Source organism: Pocillopora damicornis, chromosome 14 (assembly GCF_964200805.1).
Source record: "Pocillopora damicornis chromosome 14, jaPocDami1.2, whole genome shotgun sequence".
Taxonomy (NCBI): domain Eukaryota; kingdom Metazoa; phylum Cnidaria; class Anthozoa; order Scleractinia; family Pocilloporidae; genus Pocillopora; species Pocillopora damicornis.
In genome coordinates, this window is record NC_142683.1 from 9,977,501 (window position 1) to 9,987,315 (window position 9,815).

Consider the following 9,815-nt stretch of genomic DNA (forward strand, 5'->3'; position numbering starts at 1 on the left):
TTCCACTTTCGAGGCGAACTGAGCGAACTTCTTTTCCCCATTTTATTAAACGTAAAGCAATGCTTTGATGAAAATTTCTATCGATCTGGTGATTTCGGCATCGATTTCCGCGCCAAACTAACAAACCGTTGATCCAAAATACCAGCGCCTGACAACGAAGCCGCTGACCTTACTGACACCTGCGGGCCCGGTTGCGATGAATTGTCCAATTAGATCCAATCATAGAACTAGACCTTGCGAGCTGACCAATCACATAACCTTATTTCACTGCGAGGATCACTTTCATTCATGTCTTTATCCGCAGTTCAAATATATGACTTTCATATATTCTTAACCGTATACACATAACCTTAGTTTGACAGCGTCTTGGGGGAACCTCCAAGTGCACAACAAACAATTTGACTCTACTGCAGACGCTACTGTGTTGATCTTTCGTTTAACTTTCGATCGAAAATGGCAAGTTCTAGAATTGGAAACGCCAGTCCTTCAGAATTCCGCCTCGTTTTAACGAAACTTACTGAAGTTCAAAAGAAATTGGACACAACAGATCAATCGTCAGTCATGGCGCAGCTGAGACAAGTGAACGATTCACTTCAAATCGTTGAGGGAAACCAGACCGATATTTCCGATGCCATCCTTAACAAGCTGTAGAGTATCGAGACGCGGATCGAGACCGGTTTCAAAGCCTTGGAGGAGAAGATTGCAGCTTTAGAAAGAAAAGTTGTGGACGGTCCTGCAATCGCAGAGGGAAGCGCTTTCGGAATGCTAACGCCACCAAGTTCTTCAAAGAAAAGAAAAATCGCCCGCCATCCAGATCTCTCGGTGAGTAATCTTAGTCGACAACATATACGTTATTCTTAGTGCATGTTTCTTACGCAGCTTAGATTAATATGATGACTTGCTTTCAAAAATTTTGCGGCTTGCTAACCAAACTCGAGAGCTGGTTTTAAAATGCGCGCCATACAAATTTTCGATTTCTCACACCTATTGTTTTTCTTGCCGCACAACCGCCTTTATATATGTTTGACAGACCGCTTGTGTCCTGTTTCAAAGGCGCCGAGGAATCTTTAATAATAATTTCTTCATTGTTCAGTTTGGAAATACATGGAACCCGCACTTTTAATACTAATGAACTGTTATCGTTCACAGCACTATGTTCGTTCAAAGATTGAACAGTTAGGCCTTGCATGGAACACTGACAAGAAGTAAGCCTAAGCTTAGTAAATCATGTTTAAAGTTATATAATATAAGCTAATGTAGAAACGAAAAGTTGTTGAAAAGTTAAAAAAAAATGTTTTTTGCTTGAAATGTCTTCCTTTGGATGCTCAAAAAAAATTATTTGATGGTGAGCTAGCTGGCTGATTGTGTAGCTTGTTGTAGACATTTGGGGCTGAGCTCTTCATCAGTGGAAGTCAAAAGATGATATGTTGGTGAGAAAGATCTCTGGGCCATGAGAGACAGAAAGTAACTTTCTCAACAAAACATCACCTGCTGATCAGACTTCCATTCTGTTGAATGGCTAAGCCCAAACATTTGGAACAAAAAATTTTTTAATCTGCACTTTATACTTGAGCACAAGAACCCTGTTTTATCCTGTTTTAACTCAAAAGTTATCTTTCGCAGTTAGATTTTCAGATTATTAATGGATGGGATTATTTTAATTTCTTACAGAGAGAATGAACCACCAAACCTAGCTGTAGTAGCCACCATCTTGAAAGAGGTCAAAGAAGTAGAGCAGATTCAAAATGATTCTCTTTGTACAGAAAGAAGAATTCTAGGTATGATTGAATGGGGATTGTTTTGCCAAATAAACACAATTTGTCTTTAACTTTGGGTTGAATTTTTTTGAGATAAGTGCCCCATCTTGCCCCTTGCTCACTACAACCCTGAAAACTGACAATCTTTTTCATATAACTGATTGTGGCGTACTTACCTTTCCTTTCAGATGCTATTTCTCAAAACTTTGCATCATCAAAGAAACGTAGACGACAGGAAGAAAATGGTACTTACGAGCATTATCAGAGGGAGCAAAAGAAGCGACAAAGAATTAAAAGGGTAAAAAAATTTGTTTGGCTTTTTAACACTCTATTATCTTATCAGCTTGTATGTTTGAGTAAATTTCAAAAGGTTTGAATTCAAGTTTGATCTAAAAACAGGGTAAGGTTCAAATTACACTGTAGATCTGCTGATACAAAACATTTTATGCCAAGAACAACTCTGACCAGTGACACAAGGGCTTTATAAATGTTTTATTGAAGGAATTGCTCACCATTCGGTATTATAAAAACTTATTTCACATTTTCCCTTTTAGAAACTGGATAAGAGACTCAAAGTGGCAAGTGAAGAAGAGAAGAGACAACCAATTTTCGAGGCCCTGCATCCTAGTCTTGTCTCTTCAGACGAGTCTGATGAAGAAGATCCCACATCAATGGTAACAAGGCCCCTTACCTGGAGGACAGAAGAAGTTACCAACTTCTTCCATATACTAGACCAGAGATATAAGTCTTCCATGACAAATCAGCAAAAGAGGCAGTCAGTGAACAGAAGGGTTGGTAGACCAAGTCATAGAAATAGTAGAGAGATCCCAGAAAAATTGCTCTGGGCCACCACCTAAATTTAATTTTAATTTTAGTATACAGTCACTCAACTCTCTTCCCTAGGACCATCTCTTATGAAGTTGCTACATTTCTACCCAATTATACAGATGATGTAGGTCTACCATCTCCATTCTTTTATTCTGTCTGAATTTAGTTTTTAATTTGACAATTTGCTGATTTCAATTTTCTCACAAGAAACCACCTTAGCTGGCAAATGTGAAGTGAGACTTCTGTACAATCATGGTTGATTACAAGAGAGTTTGAAGACTGTAAACATATACATGTATAACATGTAATATTTTGAGCAATTTAAGTAATTGAGCAGCCTACATTTAAGTTATTGTCAGTGGATAGTGAAATCAGTTTCTAGAATATTTTGCCTTCCCTGACCACCATTTGGCACTTATGTCCAGGATTGAATGCAGGTGTTTTTTGGCAAACAATTCACATTATATGAATAGATTTTTGAACATTATCACACTACATTATCACAGAATTGTGCATTTAAGTGAATTTTTATTAGTGAGAAAAATTTATCATGCTCATTTTACAGAGCCCAAAATCCTTGACATATCTGCTATTTTAGAGGTGGCTGCAATTTTCATTCTTCCTTTTAGAGTTCTCTTGTTCTCCATCAGATGGAGTACTCCAAGATTTTCTCAGTCCAAGTAAATATTTTCTCTTTAAGTAAATATTTTAGAAGTTTTAATGATTTTCAAATTTGGCTCAAACTGTTATAATTAATATATCAGAGTCAAAGATACATGCAGCCTTCACAGTTAAGGTTTAAGAAAATTCTGTCAATTAAATTTATTCTTCAGTTGCAATTTCAAACATTAGAAGTTTTTAAAATAGATCTAAGGTATAAAATTAAATGTAAGGTGGTATTCTCAGAATGTTGCCTTGATTCCCTCAGCACATGAAGTTCACATAATTATATTTTCTTCAAACCTTGACACTCATTTTTGCAAAATGTTTATAGTTTGTATATATAGACCCGCACATAATTTTTCAGACAGTCATCCTTCCAATTTTATAATATCAGTTATACTGTACGGGTTAAGTTTTGCCTCTTTTGGATTTAGAGAGAAAAAATGTGTAAAGTGAAATAAGGATGACAAACATGATTGTTATCAGGCTCCGTTTTGGACTCTGAAAAAATTGTACCGCTAACATCATTGTGCATTAATAAACTTGATAAGGATTATTAAAGGAGTGCTAATCCTGTCTGGGAGAGGGAAATAGGACAAAATGCTTTGAGAACCTGCAGTAGAGCTGAGTCCAGGAAGTGAAATACAACGAACAGTAATTGACCGTGCGGCAGTAAACGCGGGAAAATGCATCCCTTGCACGAATTCACCGTTACAGAAAATACCGGAAAATGCATGCTTTCGACTGGTTAATACCAGTGAACATAACGTTGGAATGCGCAAAATGGCTGTAAATGGCAGAATACATGTTGTTTTCCATAGATTAACCGAACAACAATAAAAGGTAAAACGCCTGAAAATGCGTTTTCACGAAATTTCTCGAATTCACTATTGCGGAAAAACGTTGGAAAATGCATGCTTTCAACTGGATAATTCTTGTGAACATTTCGTTCACCGGGCGTAAAATGGTTGCGAACAAAAGAAAACATGGCATTTTCTATGCGTTATACGAACTGCAAGCTCTGGAAAATATTATGTTTTCCCGTATTTACACACATTAACCTTCCCGGAAAATGCGTGTTTTCAGCTGTTAACTCCGGTGAATACGTTGTTGTTCACTCGGAAAATGCCAATGAACGAAAGGAAAACACGCTGTTTGCCATGTGTTAACCGAGCGGTTAATGCCGGAAAATGAATTGTTTACCTGCATTTACCGCAAAGGAAAACTACCGAATAATGGAACGAATACTGGGATTCACCGATGCGAAAACGCGCAGAAAACGTCGGATTTTCCGTAGGCAAAACACGGGTAAACGATAGTAAATTGCCACGTTTTCCGTAAATTCAACCTTCGTTTTCCGTACGGTGAACGCTTGTTTTTTTGCCGTGGTGCACAGGACACCCAGACAGGCATTCGTCTGCAGACATCGCTGTACCGAGTGCAGGGCCAGCTAATATTTATTTCTTAGTCAGTGTTATGTTTTAAACAAAAACCTGCGCGAATTCACTTAAAAAACGCTGTAGATCTCTTTTGAGTGTTTTGAAAAATATTAAAAAATTAAAAATAATTTGATTAAACTAGCTCACGCTACAAAATTAAATGGCTGGTTAAATGTGTGCTTCAGTGGTAGTACTAATTTAAATGTGCCAATTTTGTTTTTACTAGTAACTTCTTGTCCTGTTTGTCATAGCGTCCTATTGTAAATTAACAACATTACAAAGACTTACCAGACCCAACAGGGAGGAATATTCCCGTGCGTCGAAGGATTGCCTTCGAAAGCGCTTTGTTTATACCACGGTCACCCTTTCGTTATTTCCCTTCCTTGGCATGCCTCGATAATTCGGATGGAACACGGCACCGTTGCGAGCCTCTTCGCCATTCAATGCCCAAAGAGGAGCGATGGGCTGTGCAGATAGTCATATCCGAAATATTGGAAGGCAACGTGAATATCGATGCCTGTGCTAAAATGAGATCGACTTCCGATTCAACATCATTCACGCCCACAGTCTGTTTGTGTGCTGAGATGTCTTTCTCACATAAGCGCAGAGGGACTATAAGAGAAGCTTTTCCTGCAACTCGACTTCGCTTATCTTGGGAGCAGTATCCCCCAACTGATCTTTGAAAGGAGCAATTGATTTCCATTTGGTACGCTCACCTCTTAAAAAAATCGGCGGCCAAACGAAAACACCATTTTAGTTGGCTTTGGAAAATTTATGGCGCGACGCTCATTATATGGTTAGAAACTGTGCCTAATCTAATTTATTTTTTTAGCGCTGAGTATTTTAGAAAGCTACTCCCAATTTAATTTTTCCACTCCCGCACCTGTCTACCCTTACAAAATAGGATAACACATTTTTTTAAGTCGTTAAATATAAATGCAGTGAAATTTCCTCTATGCTGTAGTAACATATACCTCATTCATTTAGCAGTCTAGGGTGACGCATGAGTGGTATCGCGCTTAAAAAATGCAAACAACGGTAATTTTAAATTCTGGATTTAAAACTTTTTCCCGGAAATAAAAAATAGGGGATAAGAAGGAAAGAAAATAAGTATATTGGTAACCGAGCCTCCTTTCGAGTGACATGTTATTGCGTGACACCATCGCAAAAAACGAACGTCAATGATTTATTTCATCTGTCAGGATGCTCTGGCTCGTTCTATAAAAAACAAACTTCCATTCTTATTGTGAAAGGAAGACTTGTAAAATGTGAGTGTTCCAAGCTGAAATATGGTTATAACTGTCCAGCAATGCGACGTTTCCGGCAGGAACCTTCGTGAGATGTTTTCACTGTGATTTGGTATACACCGGATGTAGTGCTGTACTATCGAAGCTGTTGTCAAGTCTCTTTATAACAAGATTGAGGCAAGGAACCAATCTTAGAAAGGTGTTTTTCGCCAGGTGAGCTTAAGAAATCCAGTTTACAATCTAGTATAGGTCAAAGCGATAAGATTTTGTTGGAATTATGGCTTCGATAATAAAAAGCCTAATTGGATTATCTGCGGTTGTTTACATGGCGGCATTGCGATTTGCACGAAATAGACCGGGCTACTTCTTCGCAGTAATTAAGAGCCCCAAATTAATTTTTATATCCATGGAAAGAATGTAAAAATTCTCATCTCAAGTGATTCCGAGTTATACCAGGTAGGAAAAATTTTTATTGAAAAACTGCTCCAAAATGTAATTTTTAATCAATCAAATTTTGGAATTCATAGTTATGTCAACAAGCCCGTTATTAGATTCAAATCATTTTTTAATACCTCGTATACAAATAGGTAAAATTCAGAAAGACTTGCTTTCTTTTGCGCTTTTGAGGAATAAAGGTTTTGTTGCCCTACACGTCGACTTCATTTCGGCCATTTTATGGCGGTTGGGGCTCGATACAGTGTTTGGTGATTTTCTAGAAAATAAAAACAGCTCTGAACAAAAAAATGGTACCACGTTTATAGACTTACCCAAAGGTATCTCTGAGCGAAATATGAGGATAGTGATTTTTCCGATCATGTGCCACCTCCCACGCGGTGATAAAAAAAATTCGCTCTTAAATGGTATTCTCTCTTGTTAGCAAAAAAATGAATTTCTTGGAAGATAGAGTTGTGGCTTCATGTGAACATGAAACACAGCAATGAATTTTCTTGGTCTGAAAAAGGCAGTTCATTTGACAATCTACTAAGGCTTTCAATGGTTGGCCAAGACAAAATGTACGCATCAAGTTTTTATATGGCTTGGGTATTTGTTAACATATTGGCCGACTCATGCAACAACTCGGGTTTTGCATTGAATGCTCAGGTTTGTCTTCCTTTTTTATACTAAATATGTTGTGACAAGCTGGCAAATCTTTGAAATATATTTCAACCCAACCGGCTCCTCTCTACAAATTGTAATTACCATTATGAAATAATTATGCAGGGAAATGGATAAATTGTTGCATATACACCATGTCTGAAATTAGATGTTCAGAATAAGCAAAGAAGATTGAGGAGGGTGTATGTGTGAAGAGGCTCAATTGTTTGTGTCACAAGTATGCTTTTCCCTCCTGTTAATGACTTTTTATTGAGGTTGGGCTGTCAAGGCAAGGTACTAAGGATTTAAGCAGGTCAGCAGATTTACGATCTTGTAATGATGAGGAAAATTACTTTTTTTAATGCTTTTGAAACTAGCATTGTGGAAAGCCATACGTAACTCATTGTTATTCTGATAAACTAGTTTCAGGAAGTATACAATATTAACATAAATTTGATGCATGGGCTGTGCACACAAGTTTAATTGGCTATACTTTTATACAAATACCAATCTCCACACTAATAAAATATTGATATCTTAGGGTAAGAGGAAAAATTAATTTGCCATAAATCTGCAAGATTTCATGTAATTATAAAAAAATTAAAAAGACCCGTTGTTAACTGATACTAGGAGATTTAATCTGATATTAAAGATAATACAAAATTTGGTTGAAAAATTAGAATTCAGCATAGGCCAGATAAAGAAGATTCTTAGAAAAAGAAATACATATTAATAAAAAAGCTACGCAAAATTTTTTTGCAACACATGCCTGTACCTGTACAGTAGCTAGTGAAATTATTCTAGGAAGTCACAGTTGTTGTTTTAGTGTTGAAAACACACATAAGCATGCTCATTTCCTCTGAACCTGTACTTCAAGCCTGCCATCAAAACTTTGATGCACACCTCAGAGGGAGAACAAATAAATTTCAAGTTTCTATGTATTCAGTTTAGGTTATTAAGTCAGGTATAATTGAGTCAAACTTTCTTGCAAAGATATCATCACTTGATTGAGGACATTTTTACAACTAATTTATGAATGTTAGCCTTCCTGGAATGGTAACCTTCTTAAAAACATTAAATCAGGTTAATACCCATAACACAAAACATCACCTTCATTTACAAGAAAATGACGAGCAGAAAGAAAAGAAAATTGGTAACGAACAATAGCCCTGGATCTGTCATCAAATTTTATTCTTTTATAGAGTGCTTAAAAAGAGCAATTTTCTCATGCACAAAAGAACTACCTGCTGAAAGGAGGAAGGGTTTCCTTTCTTTGTTTAAAAAATATGGAGGTTATCGTCTTTCCAAAAGCTCAGCGGACAGTGAGAGTGAATGAGACTAACAATGACTTAAGGTTATTTCTGCAAATATCCAGAGGAGGATATAAATTAAGTATAGTATGCACAATTCTATTATTTTGACTTTTTAACCTATAAGGCTAAGGCACTTATATTCTCACCTTAAACATTACAGTAGGTGGATGCCAATTAGTATAAATTCTCTATGATGCATATTTTTTAGCATTTAAATCATAAAAATAGAAGCAACTAGAAGGGGTCTGGTAAGATTTTTGAACAATTCTAATATGTTTAGATTATTTTCTGGGAAGAAAAATCTGAGAAAAATTCAGAAATTGTGTGGAATTGGGCTTCCATGCATCAAAATCTTCATCTACGTGCCCCTAAACAAAAAAGAGTTGGAGGCAGGTCAAAGAAAACACATGAATTAAAATTGGAGGGTGCCCATTAATTTCAATTCTAGTTTAAGGAGGATCCTTTCTTTTCCAGATTCCCATCCTTGAAAACTCACACATCTTGTGACCATTCCATATACATGTATCAATGTTTAGTTTGAGTATGAGCATTTGTTAGAACATCATACACTATTGAAATCTTGAGTTAGAGTATTTAATTTACTCTAAATAACATTACATGTTACAACATGGTAACTACAGCAAAATTACATCCTCATACAATTATAACCAAAGGAAGTCAGGTTACTTACTTGCCTGCCACAACCTTTAAGGGCTTAAGAGAAACAGATATGTAACTATTATTAACTGACATGTATGAGTGAAGCATGTCCAGCATGAAGGCATGATGGTCAATTTGCTTTTTATCACTTGCAAACAGATTATTTTGAGCATTCTTTGTAAAGGCTGATAACAATCCAATTGAAGTTTTCATATCAATTGATAGCTTGAAAGTAATAAAATTTACTAGTATTGTTTGCTATAAAGGATCATGAAAGGATTTGAAGAATTCACTTATCTTTTGTAGCTTTGAAAACTTCTGTACCTCCGCTATCAAAGAAAAGTATCTCCTGCAGAAATTTAAACATAAAAGACATAAGCTACCAACAACAGATTTTTCATTGTAAGTGCATGTACATAAGATTATATTTTCACCATATTTTATATTTTTAAATTTGAAAGTATAAGTATCTTTTAATCATTAAAATATAAATAAATCCCTATTTATAAGACTCATTATTTGTCATATATACGATATAGACGGTGTGATATAATAAGGTTTTGTTATATCATTGAGTTGATAAGGATGCATCAGACAGCAAATGAATATGGCATTATACTCCAGTAAAGTGTTCTTGTGTAGAATTGAGTTTGAAACTCATAGAAATCAAGTTGGTTTCATAATTCAGGTTTTAAATGAAGAAATGTGTAATATCTCTTAACAAGGATGAAAACGCAATGCCATTTAGGAATTTTCAAATGGTAAATGTCAAAAACTTAAAGGTGGAATTTAAAAAAAATGGAAAAATACGAC

General features: G+C 36.0%; 2 protein-coding genes across 2 annotated transcripts in view; one reads left to right on the forward strand and one right to left on the reverse strand.

Annotated features, from left to right (window-relative positions):
* LOC149034358 (uncharacterized) overlaps positions 1 to 1,044 on the reverse strand; it is a 4,899-nt gene extending 3,855 nt beyond the window's left edge. Inside the window, exons 1-2 of the mRNA XM_089193599.1 lie at positions 350 to 1,044; positions 1 to 258 (exon numbers count right to left, since the gene is read on the reverse strand). The exon at positions 1 to 258 is cut by the window's left edge and continues 899 nt beyond it. Coding sequence (XP_089049725.1) covers positions 1 to 41 — 41 coding nt within the window. The 5' untranslated portion in view covers positions 42 to 258; positions 350 to 1,044. The remainder of the gene's footprint in view (positions 259 to 349) is intronic.
* On the forward strand, positions 680 to 3,799 carry LOC149034359 (uncharacterized). Its single transcript, XM_089193605.1, has 5 exons — positions 680 to 822; positions 1,150 to 1,205; positions 1,672 to 1,778; positions 1,946 to 2,055; positions 2,312 to 3,799. The coding sequence occupies exons 1-5, from the start codon at positions 763 to 765 to the stop codon at positions 2,612 to 2,614; spliced, it is 636 nt and encodes a 211-aa protein (XP_089049731.1). The 5' UTR covers positions 680 to 762; the 3' UTR covers positions 2,615 to 3,799.
* Positions 3,800 to 9,815: the final 6,016 nt, after the last annotated feature.

Bases quoted from the DNA above. Each gene is read 5' to 3' on its own strand.
- LOC149034359 (XM_089193605.1), top strand. From the start codon at position 763: ATGCTAACGCCACCAAGTTCTTCAAAGAAAAGAAAAATCGCCCGCCAT. The intron at 1,779-1,945 runs GTATGATTGAAT...CTTTCCTTTCAG, and splicing joins TACAGAAAGAAGAATTCTAG to ATGCTATTTCTCAAAACTTT. The intron at 2,056-2,311 runs GTAAAAAAATTT...TTTCCCTTTTAG, and splicing joins AGCGACAAAGAATTAAAAGG to AAACTGGATAAGAGACTCAA.